This window comes from Mustela erminea, chromosome 7 (genome assembly GCF_009829155.1).
Source record: "Mustela erminea isolate mMusErm1 chromosome 7, mMusErm1.Pri, whole genome shotgun sequence".
NCBI classification, from domain to species: domain Eukaryota; kingdom Metazoa; phylum Chordata; class Mammalia; order Carnivora; family Mustelidae; genus Mustela; species Mustela erminea.
In genome coordinates, this window is record NC_045620.1 from 48054074 (window position 1) to 48078007 (window position 23934).

Below are 23934 nucleotides of genomic sequence, written 5' to 3' on the forward strand. Positions count from 1 at the left end.
GAGGGAGCCGATCCTGCAGCTTATGTAAAATGGATTCAATTGGTGGGGAGTGCTACACCCCTGGAGGAGGTAGAAGAAGCCGGGAGGCGCTAGCAGTGACCCAGGTGTGAAGTCATGCAGGGGAAGAAGGAATGGAGAAGAGCAGGGCCACATACAGCTGGAAAGAGAAGGGGCTGAGACGCCCCTCTGGAGCCAGATCTGTAAAGGCTAGCCTGAGACAGAAATATGGGTGCTCATGATTCAAAGAATGGCTCAGGAGAAGGACTGAGGGATGCAGAACAGGACAGGGAATTAGCTGAACAGGCCCTTAGCTTCAGCCTGGCCCCATAGGAGTGCTGGAGCCTGAATGGTAGCCATGGGGCTGATCCCACCTAGAGACATAGGCGTCGTTGGTGCAATGACCAGTATACAGACCCAGGCAGGGCAGGGTGTACCATGCACCCCGGAGACAACCAGGACCTTCCCATTTACCCACAAAGCATACAAGCTTACAGGACAAAATATATTCCTCAAGAGTATGTTAGTGTCCTGATGGCGGGAGGCAGGATTTATTGGCATTTAAAGGAAAAGGGAAATGACATCTGGAGAATACGCTGCTTCTTCCAGATCTGATGGTTTTGTTTGCATAGTTTTTCTGTTTTTCTTTGGTGTTTTTCCTAAGTGAAGTACTAGAAAATACAACATGAGACCTATGGTGGGGCTGGGGGTGGAGGGAGAAGAGACCAATGCCATGTTCGGGGCATGACTGACTGGGAAGATGAAGGTATCATTAACAGAAATGGATCATAGCACATCTCTTTTTTCTGTTTTTCAGCTGCTCCCTAAAGCCATATCTGACAGCCAACACCCTTTTCCAGGGACCAGTCCAGAGCACAAAATCCTCAAAGCCATCACAGCAAAGTTCTGATGAGTCCCCATTCCTTCCCATCATAAATCTTAAAATACATTAGACTCAACCCCTTCATTTCCACAAAGAAACTGCCAGGCCGCCCATCTCACCTTTTAGGATAAAAGTGAGCTATTGATTGACATTTGCACCAAACCTTTGCTTAGCAGAAATTTTTAAATATTTCTTGAGAATCATTCAAATAAAATGCCAGACCCTGGAAAAAAGAATCACTTCACCAGAGGTGGAACTCCTATTTTCCTACCAATACCAGTAATGTCTCCCTCAACCACTCATCCACACACATCCAGGCACCCTCTTTTCTGGTTTGAAACTGGTCAGGTGTGCAACATGGAGGTCACACAGGTTGTTTTGGGTGACTGAAGGTCAGCTGTGGGCTCTGATCTCTCCCGCCAGTGGTTCCGTGATGGGAACAAGCCGGGCATAGCTGCTCTTGGAACTGGTTTCCACCCGGGGTAAAAAATGATGTTTCACAGAATTAGGTTCTCTTTGGAAATTCCTATTCTGCATTGCTCATTTGTAAAACATGATCGCCTTGTTTCCATCAGTTTCAATTGGTCAACAGAAGGACATCAACCCTATCATCATCTAACTCATCCTTGAGGTTTAATTACTACTCAATATTGTAAAACAACATCACCATTTCCTGAATAAATACTGCTTTTATAACCTTGATTTCCATTTTATGTTTTTTATCATAAGTTTCTCAAGCCCTTCTTATATGGATTCAACTTATAAGAGCTATAATCAATGAAAAATAAGCAAAACCTATGAATAAAGACAAATCATTCAGAACCAGGATGTCACTTGCCTTTGCCTCTGTCTGGTGCCAACTAACCCCTGTTTTTTGTTGTTGTTGTGTTTTGTTTTGTTTTGTTTTCATTCCTCTGATAATTATGTTTCCGCAGCCTGTTTTATGTGGAGAGAGGTGGTAAATAAGAATGGATATTTGAAGCCTCTCCAATCTCATTTCTCCTCTCCTTCATGAAACCAGAATATCTTTATATTACCACCCATAAAGCACTGCCCAGGGGGACAGCCCGCTGCATTCACACCTTTGCTGGGGTACAGGGTCCCAGATGTGATCTATTTGCCTTTCGGTGCTTGCTTCCTTTATCTGTTACTGGATGAAAATTTTGGCTGAGGGGCCTGCACAGATATGCTTCAGAAAAGGTGCTAGATGGATAACTACAAAGTGGAAATCTCCAGAGCTGGAGGCTAAGGAGCTGCTTCTGGCTTGGGAAGCTCAGACTGCTTCTCCAGGTACCTCTCACCACCACTCAGCCTAAGGCCAACTCTTCTTGGTGGCTATCACCCCTGGATTCTCCCCTCATGTCTCTCCAGTGGCTTCAGGCCCCAGTCCTTTCTGGGAACTGCACAAAAGCCCCTCCCCCTTAGCCCTTCCAAAGATCTCCTAGTTCTCCCTGGTGGATTCCCTCCACAAATTACCCACCTGCTTTGTTTTTTCAGGTACTTGAGTCATTACGGCCTCCCCAGTCAACTGCATGAGCTGACCCATCGCACCCCTGCAATCTTTTCTGAGCTCACTCTACTCTGAAAGCAGCTCTATTTTCCCATCTGATTCACCATGCCTACTTCTCTATCCCACTGGAAGTATAATAAATTCTAATATTTGACAGAGAGAGAAGCACCTGTGGAGAGACTAAAATACAGATAATATATTGGCTGATGCAACAACACAAGAGACCTTTGGAAAAACATACAATGTGATATGATAATGATGGCTGCCATTTACTGAGCGTCTCCTCTATTCCGAGAACACCAAGGATTAAGCTCCTTTGTTTCTCATTTTGTACACTCCGAACCAGTTAGCCATGCCTGTGCTTTGTCTTCTACATGTAATCAGTCCCAAATGCACCTTGAGCAGAAGTCTCACCTGCACTTACTCCAATACAAGATTGGGACACACATACCCCCCTCAACACAGTGTTACAAAATTATAACAGTCCCCTCCTTCTGTCTCCCCTGTGTCATCTGATGACATCACTACACATTGAGGGGTCCAAGTAAGGATCCTGGGCTCATCCTCATTCTTCCCTCTCCCCACGACCTGCAATCAGCCCCCATGTCTTTGAGACTTTCTCCTGGATCGTATTTCATTTTGTTTCATCCTTGCCCACCCCCTTGCTACTGCATTCAATAGAGCCCTTGCACTGGTCTCTAGCTTGTCCTTTTGCCTCCATCTAGCATGCCAAAAGCTCCATGATGTCAGGTCATATAATAGCTGCCAGGCTGCCCTTTCCAAAGATGGCCACTCAAGCTATATCCCATCCCAAATGCAACACACATCAGAAGAGACACTGTCTGACTTCCAAGGCTAGGTCATAAAAGGGCCAATAGTATCCACCATCCATCCTTCACCTGCTTTCTCACTCTCCCTCCTTCCTCTCTACCCACTCTGCCCCCTCTATAGGTGTGAATCTATATTGGGTTGGGGAGTGCATCCTCAGGTCTGGGAGTTTATACATGTTAGGGTCCGTGATCAAAGGAACGAGACTGATACAAAGCAAAGGTCAAGCAAAACTTTATTTCGCACCAAGCATCAAGAATCAAACTGACCGGTCAGGGCCATCTCTTACGAAAAGGCGACAACAATGATCCCGACAAGGTCACTCCCAAGAAGGCCGCTCAGGACAAGGCTGCTCTAGATGAGGCTGCTCCGCAGATGAGGCCGCTCCATGATCGGAGCCGCTCCCAAGAAGAGGCCACTCTGGACAAGGCCACTCCCAGGACGAGGCCGCTGCTCGATGAGGTTGCTCCCCAGACAAGGCCGCTCCCAAGAAGAGGCCATTCTGGACAAGACCGCTTCCTGGACGAGGCTGCTCCTGATGATGAAGAGGCAACGATGACAGCGACGATGACAAGGAGGACAACCTGGATGACACAGACTCTGCCCCCCACGATGCCACTCTGACAAGGCTGCCACCCAGAGGAGGCCACCGCTGCGGACAAGGCCACTCGTGGCTCGGGGTGGCGAGGCATTTTGCGGTGAGGCTGCTGGCGGCTAGGGGCCGTTGGCATCTCAGGGCCCCTGGCATCTCAGACTACTGGTGTCCAGGGGCTGCAGGTGTCGGGACCACTGACCACTGGACCGCTGGCGTCTCGGGACCACTGGCGTCTAGGGGCTGCAGGAGTCGTGACCACTGACTGATGGACCGCTGGACGGCTGGTGTCTTGGGACCGCTGGCGTCTAGGGGCCGCCGGAGGCTGGACCACTGGAGGCGGGACCGCAGGCGGCTGGAGGCTGTAGGCGGTTGCTTAGGGCCACCGGAGGCTGGACCACCGGAGGCAGGGCTGCAGGCGGCTCGAAGATGCAGGCGGCTCAGGGTCGCAGGAGGCAGGACCGCTGGCGATGGTTATAGCTCCTACAAGAGCTGTTACAGCTCTTCCGCTCTGCCCACTCTTCCGCTCCGTGGACTCTTCCTTCTGCTCCCGCCACAGCTCTCCTGCTCCTCCTGATAGCCTCGCACACCAACCTTTATGGGGTTGGTTGAGCCCTGCCCCTACACAGGTGGCCAATCGGATCTCAATTCACCCTAGTGGATATACGCGCGCCCCACCAATTGGATGTCTCCATCCAGCCTGCCCCGCCCCTATATCCAGGGTCCACAAGCAAGTTCCTCTGGGAGGGGCAGGCCCTTATAATACATACTCAGGTTGGGGAGTCTAGTTCTTAGGTCAAGACATTCATTCTCAGGTCAGTGGTGCATTGTTGGGTGGAGGGGCCCATTCTTGGGTGGGGGGACCCCACCTAGCAACACAGTCCCTGGCTGGAACTTCAAGGTGGCCACTCTCCAAACTCCAGTTATTCTCTCCACACTGGAGATGCACGAGCCTCCCACAGTGTTTGCAGAGAGCTAAAGGACTCCATGCTCCTAAGGTACTTAGCAGGGGCCTGACTGTGGCTGCCTTCTGTATGCAATAGCTAAAGAAGTCTACCTCCTCACTCACCTTCCCTCCAGGTACAGGCGCCTGGGCTCTGTCCTCTCTGAGCACCAGCACATGCCGGCTCCCAGTGGAGGCCCACAGAATGTGGCATGAATCCTTCTCATATCAAGAAGGCTGAGCAGGAAGTGGGAGGGAGTTCATTGAGAAAACACTGTGGAGAGTTAGAACCTGAACTGGACCCCACAGGATGAACAAGACTTGGCTGGTGACCAATGAGAGAGGCCGGCAACAAGTGCTGGGGACTACTGAGGTCACTGAGAGGACATGACAGCCAGTTTACCCATGAGGTGGACTTCAGCAATCAGACACTCCTCACCCCCTCCCCTGTCCTTGGAATGTGCATTCTGCTTGTCTTACTGGCTCCCAGAGGTTGCCCCAAGGACATAGCCTTCAGATAGTGATGTGGTGCTGAGACCACATCACTGGATCTGGATAGTATACATGACTTGACCCAGCTAAGGCTTTGGTAAAAACTTTTTACATTCTGTCGGACAGGTGCAGAGAGTGTGTGGGAGGGAATGGGGTATGGTGGGACCCTACAAAAGCTTTAAGTCAACCCTAGATGGGCCTTACAGGGCAACAGTGTTGCTGTTGACAGGCTGAGCACACGGGGCTGCGTGCACGGCCCATGACCATGGAATACGAACCCATCTGGCCACGTGTCTGCCTCCAAGCTCGTTACTGCTCCAGCACCTCTCCTGTGGACTCAGATGGACCAGCTGCTACAGTGGCAATTCAATTAAGCCTTCACTGTGACCACATTTGTCACAGCGGGAAAGTGGGAGGTAGATGGGCTATGTGGTCAGGACCTCTGGGCCGTGGGACAATGCCGCCCCCAGGTGGGTTTATCCCCTTGCGCAAGGCTCTTGGCTCAGAGCCTGCTTCTTTTGCACTTAGCAAGGGATCCTGAGAGTACCCATGTGCAGGGAGTTCTGAGCTGGCCCTCCTGGCCCTCCTGGCCCTCCTCCAGGGCCAGGGCTCTCATTCCCCAACCTGAAGAGAGCCGCCCTGCCCAAAGGCCTGCCCGCTCCCTGCCTGCTGTGGTATGCCCTGGACTCTGACCCGTTATTCTTCTCACTGCTGCCAACAGTCCTCACTCCCCCATGCTCCTGATTGAGGAAAACCGTCCCCAGGGGCCCAAAAGCTGACCGTGGGGATTTCAGTGTGGCCCGGGCCGTAGCTTGGCTCTGCAACCACATATGTTTAACTTCTTGGTACAGACCCCTCCTTACTTCACATTTGGCTCTTCTTGCTGTGCTGATGGCTCTGGACAAACTTTCTTCGGAAACTGACCATAGGCTAGCTGTAGGCTACCAAAGTGAGGCTGCTAGGGGTTCCACAGCAAATCCAGAGGTGAGCTGGATGCTCCCCGTCCGTCCCTCTCGCCCAAGGCCTAAGGCCAGGCAGGATGTGGGCCACGCTGCGAGGGCTCGTGGTTTCAGTGTCCTCTGAACTAAAAACAGATGTTTCCAAGGAAAATGGAAGGGGTTTTCCAAGAGCAGTTCTGGTAGCATTTCTTGGAGACTTTTGTTCTCTGGGGCAAGCTGTGTTGATGAGCAGCCTCACACAGGAGTGTCTAGACCGTCAGGTACCACACAGCTGCCTCAGTACCCTCAGTCCTGCCACCCCTCAGGGTGCCGTGGAGCTCCCAGGCAGGGTTCTTGTTGGCCCAGAGGGCAGTGGTCAATGTGGCAGCCTCTGCGCAGGAGAGGCTTCTCAACTTGTCCATATCTCCGCACACCAGGCTGCCTGCATGGCTGCTCACTAAGACCACGGGCTCTGTGCGCTCCCCAAAGTCTCTGTTATCCAGGGGAAGGAGACCTGTGCCGGGAGGGCACCGGGGTACCACGTGGCAGACACAGAGCTGCACAGCCTCTGGGTCTGTGCTTTCTCTCAGTGATTCTTCCAGCACGTTTTCATTCCTGGGGGCCCCAGGGCACTTCAGTTTGGCCGCTGTCACAAACCCCACCCTGTGCCTGGGCACAAGGCTGGGCCTACCCAATCAGATCAGCTGAGGGCCTGTGGCACTCACTCTGACTGTATAACAAATCAGTCTGAAACTTAGTGGGATGAAACAACCATTACACTCATGATCTCTGTGGGTCAGGAATTTCAGTATAGTGTGGATGGCTGGTTCCTATTCCTTGCTATCTGGGCTAGCTAACTAGAAAACTCTAACTAAGCTAGAAAACTCAGAGGCACGAGGCTCATTCACTAAACACCTGAATGTTGATGTTGACTGCCACCTGGGCCTGGGCTCCTTCTCACATGAGCCTCTCCGAGTCCTCTTTCAGACTGGCCCCGTTCAAGCTTTCTCACAGTGTGGTAGCTGGGCTCAAGAGCCAGTGTCCTGAGACAGACAGGGAGAGATGGGGAGGGACCAGGTGGAAACCATCTCACCTTTTGTAACATGGCTAGAAACTCAACTTCTGTCCAGATCCCGGGTTGGGGGGCACATTAGCCATATAAAGGCAGGTGGGATGGGTGATCTACAATACTGTGTGGCCACCTGAGACAACACAATCTGCCACAGCCCTCACCAGAGACTTGACAGGTGGTAATAATGAGAGGGCTCCTGTTGCCTTCCCTATTTTATGGTTGATGAAGTTGAGCAAGGCGTGGGGGGGGGGGATTAGTTAACTTGCCCAAGACCATGCAGCTGTAAACAGCAGAATCAGGATTTGAACCCAGGCTGCCCAGAGGTTTCCATGGACTTAATCATGGTCTCAGGAAATCTGAGAAGCTATTGTAAGCATTATATTAAAAAATAAAGAAGGAGGAGGAGGTGGTGGAGGAGAAAAAGAAAAGAAAAAAGTAAGGTGGAACAGAATATGAGAAAATAGGACCAATCAGAGAACATGAGATCATGAAAGAAAACTTAGAAAATAAAAATATAGGGGGACCTGGGTGGCTCAGTTGGTTAAGCCTCTGCCTTCAGCTCAGGTCATGATCCCAGGGTCCTGGGATTGAGCCTCACATTCAGCTCCTTGCTCAGCAGGGAGCCTGCTTCTCCCTATCCCTCTGCCTGCCTCTCCCCCTGCTAGTACTCTCTCTCTCTCTGTGTCAAATACAAATAAAATCTGAGAAAAAGAAAGATATAATTGTCAAATTATAACAAATAATAAATCAATAGAAATGATGCAAGATAAGGTTTTATTTATTTATTCATTTTACTTCCCAGATGTATTAGGGATATCCAGAGAAACATATGAGAGAGAGAGAGAGAGACTTATACGAATTGGCTCATATGATTATGGAAGGCAAGAAGTTTGATGATCTGCAGTCTGCAACCTGGAGAACCAGGAAAAGCAGTGTTGTAATTCAGTCTGAGACCAAAAGCCTGGGAACCAAGACCACTATATCAGAGTGCAGGAGAAGATACCATATCAGGTCAATGAAAAAGAACAAATTTGCCCTTCCTCTGTCTTCTTCTTCTATTCAGGGCTTCAATGGATTGGATCATGCCCACCTGCATTAGTGAGGGCAATCATCTTTTCTTCTTCAGCTTACAAATTCAAATGCTAATCTCTTTCAGAACCACCCTCACAGACATCCCCCAAAGTAATATTTTACAGGCTATATGGGCATCCCTTAGCCCAATCAAGGTGACATGTAAAATTTATCATCACACAGGTCATAGGCAAAAGAGAGAGAGAGAGAAAGAAAGTTTCAAATTATGAGAAAAGCAAAGGTAGAGAAAGTAGAAAAGAGAAATTCATGCAGGAAAAAGAACCAAAAAAAAAAAAAGAAAAGAAAAAAGAATAACATTTCCCAAGTTGAAAGAAATGCATGTAAATTGGAAAGATCCAAAAGTCCATAAGGAATGACTCTAGCAGGGCATCTGGGTGACTCAGTTGGTTAACCATATGCCTTAGCCCTGCACAGGGCTCCTTGCTCAGGAGGGAGCCTGCTTCTCCCACTGCCTGCAACTCCCCCTGCTTGTGCGCGCTCTCTCTCTCTCTCTCTCTCTCTCTCTCTCTCGCTCTCAAATAAATAAATAAAACATGTTTTTTTAAAGGGATGACTCTAGTTGTAAAGGGTATTTCAGCCAATTAACTGTATTCTTAAAAGGCTGGAAGACTGTAGGAGGTGATTAAGGCACATTATTATCTTGTCAACAGCAAGAGCAACAAAGATAAAAAACTTTTGGAAATTCCAAGAAAAAGGGGTGCCTGGTGGCTTAATTGGAAAAGCATGTGACTCTTGTTCTTGAGGTTCTGAGTTTGAGCCCTAAGTTGGGTGTAGAGGTTATTAAAAATAAATAAATTTTAAAAAATTAATTCCAACAAAAACAAAATGTTACACCATAAAGACATGATCCAAATAGGAAGCAAAGGAAAGTGAGCAAAATTTAAGAAGCGTAGAATAAGAGAACATATTGAACTTTGAATCTGAGAACATCATCCTTGGGGTGGTATAGATTTGGGAGAGAGAGAAGAGCAAATCCTCACATACTATGTGGATCTGTAGTGATCCAGAGTTACACAGGCATAGTAATGTAAACTCTATTTGTTCTCAATATTTAAATTCCATCCAGACAAAGAATAAGAGATATAATCATTGTAGCATGGAAGGTTAATATACTCAACATAAATGCAAAGATATTCCCAACTATATTAGTTAGGATTAGATTTTATAGCATCTAACAAATGAGCCCCAAGTGATGTAAATAAAATAGGCTTGTATTTCTCAGTCACTTAAAAGAAGTCTGCATGTAAGCAGGCCAGAGCTCTTAAGGCAGCTCCATGAAATCACAAGGAAGCCAAGTCCTTCCACCTCCACTCCACCATCACTAGGATATAGGGCACATCTTCCTGGCCCAAAAAGGGCAGTGAGAGCACCAGTCATCACATCTGCATTTCAGATAGTAGAATGGAGGAAGGAGGGAGAATGGCCCAGCATGCTTACTTTTGGGAAGTCCCATACAACACTTCAGATCATATCTCATCAACCAAAAGAGTCAGACATCACAGCTAGTTGTGAGAGAAACTAGTCAGCACAGTCTTTAAGCTGGGTGTCCATGTGGGACAGCATCTCATTCTGTATGAAGATGGGACTTTAGGAGGGATGGTTGAGAAAACTGCTAACCACCTCTGAGAGAGCAGAGAGCTGATACTCACTATCACAGGTGGGATAAGAAGCAGAGGGGTGATCATTTATTTAAAGCTACAAAGACTACTAAATGTGATGGAACTAAACATGATGTTTTCTAAGAACCTACCTTGTAGGCTGTAACTGAGCTATCATTGTAATGAGGTCATTGGAGATAGTCTAAACTTGTTAAATCAAGCAATTGAATCACAAGCTGATTGCTTTGATTTATAGAGATAACAGAGATCAAAGTCCCTGGGGCAAACACCTGCAACTGTTTCTATTTTAAAAATCACTCTACAATGATCTATTTAAAAAATAGAAACAGTCACAAATGTTTGCCCCAGGGACATGGATTGGGAGAAGAAGAAAGGTAATACAAGAGGCACTAGCTTTGCTTTATAAACTCTTCTATACATGTGCCAGAAGTTTGACTTCAGTTTTAAAATTAAATTAAAGGCAGCCTCTGCTTCCACTCAGGGTGGAGGAGGACTGACAGTTACTAGAAAGTGGATTGAGCTATCTGGCCATTCGCTGACCCCCAGGAAGCCAGGCCTCCCAAGGACTATGGAGGGTGAGACTAGGAGGCTTGGGGTAGGGGCAGCTCTGCTGGTCAGGGCCCCCAGGGTATGCCCAGCAGAGCTGGGATCCCTTGCTGCCTTGAGAACCTCTAGAGGCACATGGAGTAGGAAGCCCAGACTCCCAAGTATTGGCCTGTGCTGACCATCTGATGCCCTGGGCAGAAGCCAAGGGGCAGGCCTCTGTGGGGGTCAGTGTCATAGCAACTCCTCCCCCATGTGGTCTGGATCTGGCTAATAAGAGCTGGCTGCCTGGGGGACCTGAACTGATTCTTCCACCCTCTCACCCATTTAGTCATTTTGCCCTATTGTATACTACTCATTCATACTGTGTTGAAACCACTCCTGGACAGAAATTCAAAATATCAAACATCTGACCAAAAACAGTAACAAAGTGGCATTTTAAGACAGCATCTCAGGGGTTCTAAATAGCAAACACCAAAAAATGCAAGCTCTGCTGCTTTGGGAAGGCAAAGGGACATCCACTTTTCCAAAAGCCTTCTAAAACTTCCTCTTAGGCAAAGAAAAAAAAGAAGTCCCTCAGCACAGCCACCTGTCAAGTCAAATAAGATGTTCCTGGACTTTGCAACATTTTCAAATATTTGGTCTAGGAATGGAGTCCTTTCATTCATGGTAAGAACTGGCTCACAGTCCTGGGGCCATCTGCTCCGAGGCCAGCTCAGAATCCAAGAACAGCTCTCTTCAAAGTGTAGACTGCACTCCTGTGGCCGCTGCTGTGAACAGCAACTCAGAATGAAAGGCTGGAGGAGTCCAGATGGCTTCTTAAGTAGGAAAACTATGTTCCACGGGCAGGTCTGAACTAATTGCCAGGGGAGTGGAAAATAGAATTTATTTAGTACTTTAACATCATGAAAGACATTATAATTCTGGCTTGGATTTGGGGGTTATTTTTGTCAGCAGAAACTAGGAAACCTCTGCATCAATGAGCATTTCCCACTAGCCCTCAGCCTGGAACACCTCTGAGCCCTTATCCACAGGTGCTTTGTTCTTTAATTGAGAGCAGTGGTTCTCAAAGTGTGGTCCCTGGACCAGCAGCTCCAGCATGCCCTGGGGATTGGTTAGAAATGCAAATCTTGTCTTCACCCTGTCTGGAATTCTGTGGTGGAACAGTCCAGAACACTCTGACAGAAACTCTGGGGCTAAGACTCTGGCATCTATGAGCTAACAACCCCTCCAGAGAATTCTCAAGTTTGGGAACTTCCGCTTATAGTTTTTTAGAATTAGATGTGGTTGGGTTTATTACTGCTTGTCACTGAAACAGACCTAATAACCAAAACACTGACCCTTCAAGGGACCAGAAGAACACCTCTGGAGATTCCCCAGGAGTTTTAATGGTGAGAGTCTTGTCGTCGTCTTCTTCTTCTTCTTCTTCTTCTTCTTCTTCTTCTTCTTCTTCTTCTTCTTCTTCTTTTTTCTTTTTAAAGATTTTATTTATTTATTTGACAGAGAACGAGCGTACAAGCAGGGAGAGCAGCAGAGAGAGGGAGAAGTAGGCTCCCCACTGAGCAGGAAGCCTGATGGGAGGCTAGATCGCAGGACCCTAGGATCACAACTCAAGCTGAAGGCAGACGCTTACCCAACTGAGCCACCCAGGAGCCCTGAGAGTCTTGTCTTCTTGCTCAATGCTCAGAGTGGATTCCCCCAGCAACAGACTCTGAGACTCAGGGATAAGCAGTATATTGGGGAAGTGATCACAAAATACACCTGTTGGGGCATAGGGAGAAGCCAGCAGAAGGTGTGTCCAAGTTGGCACTGTCAGAGCCTGGGTTCAGTCCCTGGGGAGCTTCTGAGGATGCTGGAGGGCATGTCCCACCCAAAGGTCATGAAATCAGGGATATTTATCCTCCATTCCCCTTCTGTCATTGCTGAGGGAGGATCCTGGGTGCAGTCCCTCGACACACACATGACCCTGGGACATCCTTTCCTGCTCCAGGTGAATCCGGAGTCTGTGGCCAGAGGACCTTCATCCAAGGAGAAAACGGAAGGCATCCCCATCATCTGCTCCCTGCAGCTTCCCCAAATTGCTGGCCAGAAGGAAAATTCTTGTAATTCCATTCTGAGCTCCCAAGACTCTGGTTCTTTATTCAAATCCTCCTCACCTATCAGGGCACCAAACCCATCAAGTCAAGTGCAATTTTGTTTTTTCTTTTTCCTTTTTCTTTCTCCTCCTCTTCTTTTTCCTTGTTTTTCTTCTTCTTCCTCCTCCTCCTCCTCATTCTTCCTCTTCTCCTCCTCTTCCTTCTTCACAAACACCCAAATCTCTTTTATTGGGAGGAGTGGGTACCCAGAAGTTGGGCATGGGGCCCTCTCACTGCACTGCTTATTTACCAGCTCTGCTTCCAGAGTCCTCCAACTTTATCTCATGATGCAGCTCCGGTGGGCTAGTGCCTTCCCCAGACACCCCCATAGCTCCCAGTTCAGAGCTGTCTCTTGGAAAGCAAGGATCAGCCCAAGATCAACTCACCACTCAACTATCTATGCTGACTCTGAATAACGGCAGGCCCACACAGAATGCTGTGCCCAGCCCGCATTTGGGAGAGAGCTCTTCCACAGATGACCGAGATGGACCAGACAGCACAAAACAAGAACTATCAAAGGGGCACAGAAACAGTTCAGAGAGCGGATGCACCACAGACTGTTCGGGAAAGTGGGGAAGGCTGGGAGGACAGCGATACCTGGACCTGACCCTGAAGGCTCGAGGGAATCTGTGCAGATGTGGGGAATGCCAGCAGCACAGCCACAGTGAGAGAGCAGGCTGAGGGCTGTAGAAGGCAGCAAGCACCCCGTGTGGCTGGAGCTTATCAGAGGGAGAGAGGAAGAGTGGGAGCCCATGTTTCATGGTGAGAGCCCTGCTCTGGGCAAATCCCTTTGACCAATTCCTGGGCAAATTCCCAATCAGAAAAGCCAATATCCAAATAAGGAAAGGAAGAAAGATGGAAGCAGATGTTGGGATGCTGTCGTGACAAGCTGTGCCCCTCAGGGACAGGCATTGCCTGTCCATCCATGTGTCAGCACTAGGTATGGTGCCCCGGTTTTAGAGGAGGAAACTGAGCACTCGAAGGATTAGGTCACTCAAGTCCATATGACTCCAAGTTCCCATGTTCTCTCTGCTTGACCCACCTGGATTGTTCTAATGGCTCCAGAGAAAGACAGCTGAGCCTGAACTCCAGGATCCACACAGCAGCTACGGGGGCATGAGCGACAATGAGACCAAAGTGAAGTGCAGAAGGAAGGCACCTGTGCTCTCCCAGGCAGACGGAAGACTGGCACACAGCAAGACAGAGCCTCATGAAGCAAGAGGAGCTTAACACACTGTAGAAATCACAGTCACTCCGAAGGGAAACCCTTCAACTCTGAAGCAGTTTCTCCCCCTTCCTCCCTGCACACTGGCACACACCAGTCTGCATTCCGTCTCTCTGGATTTATCTAGTCTGGATATTCCATATAAATGGACTCACAGGACACGTGACCTTTTGTGTTTGGTTTCTTTCACTCAGCATAATGTTTTCATTGCAATATATGTCAGCATTTCACTTATTTTGTGATCAAATAATATCTCGTTGTGTGGCTAAGCCACAATTTCTTTATCCATTCATCCATGGATGGACATTTAGGCTATTTCTACCTTTTGGTTACTCATGTTCACATACTTGCATTAAGTACCTGTCCTTCATTCTTTTGCGTGTATACCCAGAAGTAAAATTGTGGGGTCACATGGTACCTCTCTGTTTAGGTCTTTGAGAAACAGCCAGACAGCTTTCCACAGTGGCTGCACCGTACCCCCCAGATCTGCAGTCAGCCAATATGCCTGGGTGTCTGGAGATGATAACCCTGTCACCAGCCACCTCACAGGCCACACCCTCTAGTGATGTCTATGAAGGACACTGAGTGTGCCAGCTCATTCACTCTGTGCACTACCACTTACAATGTCTGCTGCAGTGGATACCATGGGTCCACCACGGGCCTGGGAAAATTCAGCTGAATAAATTTGAGATTAATAAATTTATTCAATAAATTTATTGAATTTTTAAAATTGAATAAATTTATTCAATAATTCATAAACTTGGCAGCATCCCATCTAGGAAGTAGAGAGGAGCTCCCCTGAGTTGGAGAAAAGGAAAGGTTTTTAAAGGCAGAAAGGGAGCAGAAAAAGAAATTATTAGCAAATAATTAGCAAAAAATGCACTGTTTCAGGGAAAGTTGCCTTCCAAAGGGGAATGGAAGGGCCTGCAGGGTGGATTATCTCATTAGTGCAGAACAGGTAATTCCACGTGACTGGCTAAAGGTTACACTTCTGGGGGAAGCTGAAACTTTAAAGTCTTAAGTCTTGGTTTGATGGCATGAGGTTTAGCACAACTGATCTCATTTGGGGCCTGCTGTATCCTTTTTAATTTAATTTTATTTTATTTTATTTATTCATTGGACAGACAGAGATCACAAGCAGAGAGAGGAGGAAGCAGGCTCCCTGCTGAGCAGAGAGCCCGATGTGGGGCTCAATCCCAGGACCCTGGGATCATGACCTGAGTGGAACGCAGAGGCTTTAACCCACTGAGCCACCCAGGTGCCCCTGCTGTATCCTTTTTAACAGTGAACTACAGGTTGATTTCCAAATGCCTACAGGCTTTCTCCATATTTGGAAGGGAAACATCTTGGCCCCTCTTGCCCGCAGGCCAGAAGTGCCAGGGAAATGACACCCTCCCCAGCAGCCTTCAACTCTCAAGAGTTGGTGTGTGAATACACCAGCTCCCTCCTACCCTGCCCTCTAAGGAAGATCTATCTGAAGCCTGTGTTCTCCTGCTGTTCTAGGCTGAGCTGTGCAGCATGGTTAGGCTCCACTGACCATGGCGGGAGCTGGCTGAGTAACCAATTGGAATCACCAATTCCAGTGTGTGGATTTTTCCCCCTGACACCGAACAATTCTCCAACACCAGTTAGTTATCCTATAATTCAACTCAACACTGACACTATCTACCTGGAGACAGCATCAGATCCCACAGAGGAAGGGCTGAGTCCTGCAAGACTGCCCCCTGCACACACTGCAGGTGTCACTTGCAAGTCCAGGTTGTCACATATTTCTGATCTACTGGCTATAAATCAGAGGTTCCCATGTGCTCCCCTCCTTGGGTTCAATTAATTTGCTAGAATGACTCACAGAGCTTGGAGATACATTTTACTTACTAGATGCTGGTTTGTCATAAAAGGATATAACTCAGGAATAATCACACAGAAGAGAGGCACAGGGCAGGGATGGAGAGGATGCAGAGCTTCCCCGCCCTCTCCAGGCACGCCACTCTCTTCAAATCTCCGTTTTCACCAACTTAGAAGCTTTCTGCACCCCATCCTTTTGGGCTTTTAGGAGGCTTCATTACACAAGCATGATTGATTACATTATTGGTCAGAGGTGATTAAAATTCAATCTTCAGGCCCTCTACCCTCCTAGATGGTTGAGGGGTAGGACTGACAGTTCCAACCCTCTAATCACAAGGTTGGTTCCCCTGGCAACTTTCCCAAGGACTTTCCCAAAAAATACCTCATTAACATAACAAAAGGCTTTAATTAACACTTTTATGGCTCTCAACACTTAGGAAATTTTTACTGCTTTAGGAGCTCTGTGTAGGAACAGAAGACCAAATATATATTTCTTATTATAAATCACAATACTATTATCTACTTTTTCTTAATTTTCCTCTCCCCTACTGGTGCTCCTACACCTCCCAAATCAGTGACTTCCGCCTCTTGGAGAAGCAATCCAAACCAAGACATCTGCCCACCAGCCACTTCATATACATTAATTCATGAGCCTACTTAGAGACAGAAAACTAAGACCATCCCTTCAGGGTTAAAAGTGAGTGGAACACTGGCTGGAGCAGACAAATGAAATGTCATCTTTAAGAGAAAGATGGTTTCCAGCCCCCACTGCTATGAGGTCAGAGAACAGCTTGAAGTATTTGCCAGCTGAGTACTGAAACTCACAAAAAGAGGGGTAAGCATAGGTGATGCTGGTAGGAGAGAGCTCTGCTCATGAACTCAGTATCTGGTCCCCACCAGGGACAATTCTCTTCCTGGAAACACAGGCCCTTCTGTGGTCAGCTCCACAGCCCATTGGCTGCAGGGATCATGCAATCACTGCCTCTCCTTGTTCTGACCCACGCTCCTGGGATCACCTACTGGTGCTGCTGGGGCTCTCTCTCACCTGCTTACAGAGAACATGCTTGTCTTGCAAAGGGGCATATGCTAGTGCCTGGGAAGCTGGTTCTGGCTGTAACAAACTGATACCTTTCTCAAAAGTACAGTCCTGACTAATTCTCAGAGCTCAGGAGAGAGCCACCCTCCAGACAGTGGTGAGTTCCTTGAGGTGGTATTGCCTTATAAGGCCTCTTGGGGCCCCATCTTCAAGGTTCCTTTGGCAGCAGGTGACAAACCTGATTCATACAAATGTCAGTTTAAAGGGGAGGTATTGTCACTTGAGACTTTCTCCTAAAGCCTTGAGGCAGGGCCTTAGCAAGACTTGGGAATGATGGTGAGAAAGAGCCCTGGCTCTCTTGCTTTGTAACCGACGGCCATGAACCCTGGTGACTTAACAGGGCAACAATCATTTATTTTGCTCACAAATCTGCTATTTGGGCTTGGCCAGGAAGCCTCATTTCTGCCCCCATGCCACTCTGGCCCCAGGTAGCCCAACCCAGGACCAGAGGGTCCATTTCCAAGGCCATCCACTCAAAGGACTTCTGGCTGCCAGGGTTCCCCTCCACACAGGCCTGCCCATGTGACCTGGGCTACTCACAGCACGAGTACCAAGTAAACCTGGCAGAGGCTGTATTTCAGAAGTTACACACTCACAGGAGCCTGCCTGAGTGGAGGGCAGTGTAGCAACCAAGGTTCCAGACAAGATGTGGGACTAAAATATTTTTGTGGCCATTTTTGGAAAACATAATCTGTCACAATAAGGAAGAAAAACTACCGGGAATCTAGGGATCCACTCTCCACAGCTTGTGAGTGTGTATAAGAGGGGAATGTGTGTATGTGTAAACTAGCTCACAGTGTCCCTCTCTTTCTCTCTGGCGACATAGTTCTCCACATCTCCTTAATTTATTCTCTGCTCAAGGCCACACCTCAGCTCCTAAGCATATGGGCAGTTCTTCCTGCCTTCCCAGAATCTTCCCAAACTCAGGGCCTCAAGTGACCCAGAAATATAGCCCCAGTTCACTCTGGTCCAGCAGCAGTCCATTCGATTCTGCTAAGACAGGGGGAGAAAAACCACACATGTTTGTTTTTGGTGACAATACACTGGGGGTACAACTGCCCAGCCTCTGCTGTAAATTGCCTGGCGACAAGTGAAGCAGCCTCCCATGGTGAACAAATGCTATTAGATCCTGCACCAGAGAGCTATGCTGATGATGGAGAAAAGCTCAATCCTGTTTGCGGACCCAGACGTCCAAAAGTCTGTCTTCAGAGCTAACAGAGGCTCAGCCTGTGTGACCAGATGTGCCCCAAGTTTAAAAGCCTACTGTTGGGAGGAACTGTTGGCCAATAAGGAAGTTGCTGCCAATGCAAAACATCAAGACTAAAGTCTTCTGGATACTTCCTTTGTGCTTGGCCTGTGTTAAGCACTTGCCAGGCCTTGTTTCATTTGTTCCTCATATCAACCCAAGGAAAGGAATATTGTTACTGTTCCGCTTCTACTGATGAGGCAGCTGAGCCTCTGGGAGGTTAACTCGCCTGCCACTATCACGCTGCTAGTGAATGGCTATTAGAGAGGACTCATCATAACTAGAATGTTGTGGAGCAATGACTTGAACCCCAGCCTGCCTGTTCATTCAAACACCACTAACTGAGACCTTGTTGGGGGTCAGGCACAATTCTAGATGCTGGAGACACAAACCCGGAAGGTTCCTTCCCTCCTGCCCTACGGTGGCTGGTGCTGGCTCTGCTCCCTCTCAGGGCTAAAGCCCTGTGCTTTTTACAAGGCTTCGGAGCTTGACTTGTGTTCTCCTAACCTGCTTTTCTACTTTTGAAGCAGCTTTGTGGCACTTAACGTCTTTCAGTCTCCTCATCTATAAAATCAGAAATAACAATACCTCCGCCAAAGTTACAAGAATGAAACAAACAAACAAAAAGACTTACATGGAAAACATGGTGAGACCTGAAGCATCACAGCCTCCAACCTACCACACAGGCAACAAGTCAACCCTCATTCCATTGATGTGATGATTTGGATTTTTGTACATTAAATCCAAATTTCACTGTCCCAGGGTTTATAAAGACATGTCTGTGTGAATACGGTTCCAAAGATGCTATTTCACCCTCTCTCATCAGCCCCACCTTATTATAGTCCAAATTCTTCACCTACTTGATTTAAGTGGAGGAGGTGGTTTGCCTACATGAAATTGCCCATCTAGTTTCTAAACGTGTCATGAAATCTGAAAGCAAGGGTTCTCTCAGGAATGCAAGCAAAGGTACACCAAAGGGAAGCCAGGACAGTGTAAGTTAAATGCACTACACTCCAAAGATGTGGCAACATCTGTAAATTCATCATGCTTAGAGGGCTCCCACTTTTGAAGGAATTACTCAGTCTCTCAGACCAGTGGATGGAGTTGAGGATCTTGTTGAAGAAACTTTTTTTTTTTTAACTGTAAACTCTGTTTCCCAAGCCCCACACTAACTGTTTCCATCCTGTTGAGTCTATCGTTTTAAAGAAAAGTTCAGGTTCCAGATTGGCTGAAATGCAGCTAGTTTCAGCACTGGAGAATATAAGCACAGTACCACCCAGGCCAAGGCTGGAGCCTCGGAGCTCCTCAATTCCCAGGACGAGAGAGGAAGCTGCCTTTGTTTCCTTTTCTGGCACACTTCGGTTGCTTCCCAAACTTAAGACTCCTCCCACCCTGGACTCCTCTCTTGCTTCCAGTTGAGTTTCTCACTTAACTAAAACGGGTTTTCTTCCATGCGTCCTTTAGGATGCAACTCCTAAGTCCGGAGGGACTTAAACTATCCAGGAGAGTAACCTGCTAAGATACTTCATCAGGCAGAGTTAACAAGGGCCCTGCCGGCTTCACCTGCTCGGCCGCCGCGGGGCATTCTTGGCGCCCCACTTACTACGTCTGTGTGAAAACCTTAGTTGGGTCACTGCTGCTGCTGGTGGTTTCCCGAGGTTGCATCAAGTCGTCTTTTGACTAGAATTTTAACTAGAATTACCCGAATTGCAGGAGAAAGGAGGTCGTAGGGCAAGGATCTAATCCCGCCTCCCACACTTTCCCCATCTTCTCCCGTCAAGCGGGCCTCCACTCTGCTGGGAGAGACTCGCGCGTCTCTAACTCCGGGGGCGGGACCTAGGAGATTTCATCCAATAAAGAGTCGCACCTGACCAGTTGGCCCGGTTTCTATGACCGGTTAAGCCAATGAAAACTCGACCACTGATTTTTTTTTTCCTGCGGTCTTCTGGGACAGTGCCTCTCCCGGAAGCCACCTCCTCCCTTGAGCCACAACGGGGCGGAGCTAGCCTCCCGGTCTTCCGTCCCGCTGGCTGGCACAGCTGCCCGTCATGGGAGGCGGGCGTGGGTGGAGCCGTGGGCTCTGGCGTCTGCGCGGCGCACGGCGGGCTGCGCGCGGGAAGCCGCGGACAGCGCCGACAGGTTCCCGGGCTCAGGCATCTCCGCGACCGGGCGGATCTGGGAGGAAGGGTGGGAGAAGGGTGGCTCTTCCGGTTCCTCCTGAGGCGAGCGGCGGAGGAGCGCGGATCCTAGGCAGGCTCGCCCCGCGACCTTCGGGGGCCGGCCCTCCGTGGAGCTGGGGGTCGCGCGGGGGGCGGGCGCCGCCGCCCACGGTAACCGGGAGACAACCCGCGCGAGCCGAGGGCCTCGCCCCGCTAACCAGGGTCGCCCGCGCTGACTCGAGCCGCCCACGTTGGCCGAGGTCGCCGACCCCCGCCTACCGGGGTTACCGCCCCCTCCCCCCCACCCCCGCTGACCGTGGACGCCACCTCCGCCCGCGCTGACCCCGGACGTCACCAGCCGCGAAGGTAGGTGTCCCCCACCGTCCCCCGCGCCCGGCAGTCTGAAGACCCCAGGGCTGGCCCAGGGACTCGCGAGACATCTGCCACGTGCACCCCCACGCTCTCCCCCCATTGTCAGGAGTCAGCCGGGTTTTGTCTTTTCCCTCGTGGTGTCGTTGCAGTGCTGCTTCAGGTTTTTGCCCTTGCGACGTGCTTGGCAATAAATCCTCTTGGCGATGAAGAGTCGGGGCCCTGGAGGTCTCGACCCAGAGATGGCCAGGGAGGGCTGGCTTTGTTTTTTGCGTGGATGAAAAGCGACTCACCGCCAGAAATGAGGCCTGTTGCATCTTCTCTGGTCCAGCTCCAGAGAACCTGATGGTGTGGGCTTCCGAGAGAAGGCGGCATGTTCACAGCCTCATGCTTATCTCACTTTTCATGATTCTTTTCTCTGATTAAGTAGAGAAGGGCAAGCTTTCAGCCTGGTAGGTAGCAGAACCACAAGACAAGGAGGTGTTTATCCTACTGGTATGGGGCCAGGACAGGTTGCTAAGGTGTGTTTGGAAAGTCTCTTTGGCAGAACTGAGCAGGGGTGGCGGAGGGGGCGTTTCTGAGAATGACTTGAGATGGTGGAGGGACTGGGGTACCTGAGGGTGAGGAGTAATGTGGGTGGTCAGGAATTCCAGCAAGAGAGAAATTGAGGCCGCTGAAAGGACAACTTCAGACTAGCAGTCCTGGAATGGTGCCCTTAGAGACTTGATTTCTTAAGTGCAGGTAAAGGACAAGTGAAGGCTGAAGATAAGCAGGTAAAGGATAGTTAAGCAAAAGGACAACATAGTCCTGACATTTTCAAAGGCCAGGTGCCTTCTCATAAAGATACATCAGGACTGTGCCAGGACCTTGATCCAACCCTTAAGTTTCTCCCTTCTTGTTTGTAAAATTGTTTTATCTTTTTGTGGTGACCATTAATGAGGTGTGATATATGTAAAGTAAGCAGCAGATTACCCAGTTCAGAATCTGTGTCTGCTGAGGCTTGACTTTCCAAGAAGGGAGTGCAGAGATGTCTGTCTGTGCCTGGTCCTGTCACTGCTTTCTTCTAGGATCAAGCTCCTTACCTGCTCTTTATGGTTCTTTACTAGAGGCAGTGGCCTCCACCTTGCTCAGCCCTTAAGAGTACTTGACTCTTTCCCAACTCTATGTGAGATCTTTTATCTGTTTCATGACATGCTATAAAAAAAAGGTTAATGTCTTAGAAATAAAAAAGTTTAAGTGTATATTTAAACATATCTATTATTTTAGTAATGTTCTATCATGAACTTTTTTCTTTTAGTGAAATATTTTTAAAAATTTTTTTAAAGATTTATTTATTACAGAGAAAGGGCACGAGCAGGGGGGAGGGGTAGAGGGAGAAGCAGACTCCCTCCCAATGAGCAGGGAGCCCATTGAAGGTCTGGACCAGAGAGACCTAAGCTGAAGGCAGATGCTTAGCCAACTGAGCCACCCAGGTGCCCCACTTTTAGTGAAATATTTTAATGATGCAGAAGAGAGCAGAGAGCTGTAACAGTTATACCATACTCTGAGACAAACAAATAATAATTTTTTTTTATGCTTTTGGACGTCCTTTTTTTTTTAATGGAAGGTGACATTTCAGCTATAGTTGAGATTCTTTTTTTGATGCCACCACCCCAACCTTCTATTCCATAGAACTTGTTTCTTTTTTTTTTTTTTAAGATTTGTATTTATTTGTTGGGGGTGGAGGGGACAGAGGGAGAGGGAAAAGCCAACTCTGTGCAGAGCTCAGAGCTAGATGGGAGCCTGGATCCCACAACCCTGAGATCATGACCTGAGCTGAAATAAAAGTTGGATGCTTAATAGACTGAGCCACCCAGGCACTCCAGAACTTGCCTTTCCATTTTTAACTTGTCTTTCATTTTGGCTCACAGGATTTGCCTGATAGGTATTTGTGCTCACAGAAGCTAGGTGCCCTCCCTTCTTATTCCCAGTCAGCTGCCAGGTTTGCTTGTCATGAGGTGTGTGACCACTATTTTGGTACTGTCCTAGTGACATTTACTTTCTTATCCTCTTAAGAAATCTGCCTTCTCTTTGCTCTCCCAGTATCTGTTGGGTGAGCTCATGATAGGTTTTCTCAGACTCGCCACCAGCTGAGGATCATATGCCATCTGATTGGTCTTTATTGGGCCACTGTTGCCTTTGTTGTCTGTTTCTCCACTTCTCTAGGGGCAGTCACACCTGGTCCATGCTTCCAGGAAAAAGTGACCTTCCATAGTCAAATGTACTGTCTTTTACAAAATGAGATTTTTAAATTTATAGTAAGAGCTACCATATTTTTGAACATGTAGGTATCAGGCTTTTTAATTAAGCACTTGGTGGACACTGTCTTGTTTAAGTCTCACATTACAACTGTGTCATGAATGGTGATATTTCCATTTTAAAATGAGCAAACTGAGGCTTAGTAAGATTAGGTGTCAACAAAATTTGAGCCTAGAGTCATCTCCCTACAGTATGTAATTGTTTTGCTACCAGTAGAAAAGGAGAATTATTCCACTGTTGGGGCAGAACGAACTAGGGCATTCACATGGGTTCTCTTCAACCTTTCTGCTTCGCAGCCTCCACTCCCTCAGGCGCAGGAGCACCTGGGCCTCCTTCATCAGGGGCAGAGATGGCATCCGTGGACTTCAAGACCTACGTGGATCAGGCCTGCAGAGCTGCTGAGGAGTTTGTGAATGTGTACTACACCACCATGGACAAACGACGGCGTCTGCTGTCCCGCCTGTACATGGGCACGGCCACCCTGGTGTGGAACGGAAACGCTGTTTCAGGACAAGAGTCCTTGAGTGAGTTTTTTGAAATGTTACCTTCCAGTGAGTTCCAAATCAACGTGGTAGACTGCCAGCCTGTCCATGATGAAGCCACCCCGAGCCAGACCACAGTCCTTGTTGTGATCTGTGGAACAGTGAAGTTTGAAGGCAACAAACAACGGGACTTTAACCAAAACTTCATTCTGACTGCCCAGGCCTCACCCAGCAACACGGTGTGGAAGATAGCAAGTGACTGCTTCCGGTTCCAAGACTGGGCCAGCTAGTGGGGCCAGGAAAGGCCTCTGTTGTAGCCCACCTCTGTAGGGAAATGCACATCTCAAAATGTGGGGACACAATTTCCTTTCTCCTATGCCAGGCCACACTGCCCTGGCTTAACTCTGCAATTGCTGGAGTCCTGTGAGCCCCTTTCTGAGTGTATTCTTGTTTGTCATAGATGCCTTTTCAAAGTAGTCAACTTTTCTATTTTTCTATTTGTCCAGTAGAGACCCTGGTTCTGGAAATTCTGACAAATAAAATAGTACAAATGTTGCTTCTTTTACCTTC

General features: G+C 48.4%; 1 protein-coding gene and 1 long non-coding RNA gene across 2 annotated transcripts; one reads left to right on the top strand and one right to left on the bottom strand.

The window, feature by feature from the left end:
- Positions 1-3495: 3495 nt before the first annotated feature.
- On the bottom strand, positions 3496-16649 carry LOC116596498. The gene is made up of 3 exons (XR_004288142.1): positions 16639-16649; positions 15307-15309; positions 3496-3737 (listed from the first exon to the last, which is right to left on the bottom strand). It is a non-coding gene; the product is annotated as an uncharacterized LOC116596498 (long non-coding RNA).
- A 3809-nt stretch (positions 16650-20458) lies between these two features.
- NXT1 (nuclear transport factor 2 like export factor 1) lies at positions 20459-23934 on the top strand. The gene is made up of 2 exons (XM_032351579.1): positions 20459-20581; positions 23179-23934. The coding sequence occupies exon 2, from the start codon at positions 23232-23234 to the stop codon at positions 23652-23654; it is 423 nt and encodes a 140-aa protein (XP_032207470.1). The 5' UTR covers positions 20459-20581; positions 23179-23231; the 3' UTR covers positions 23655-23934.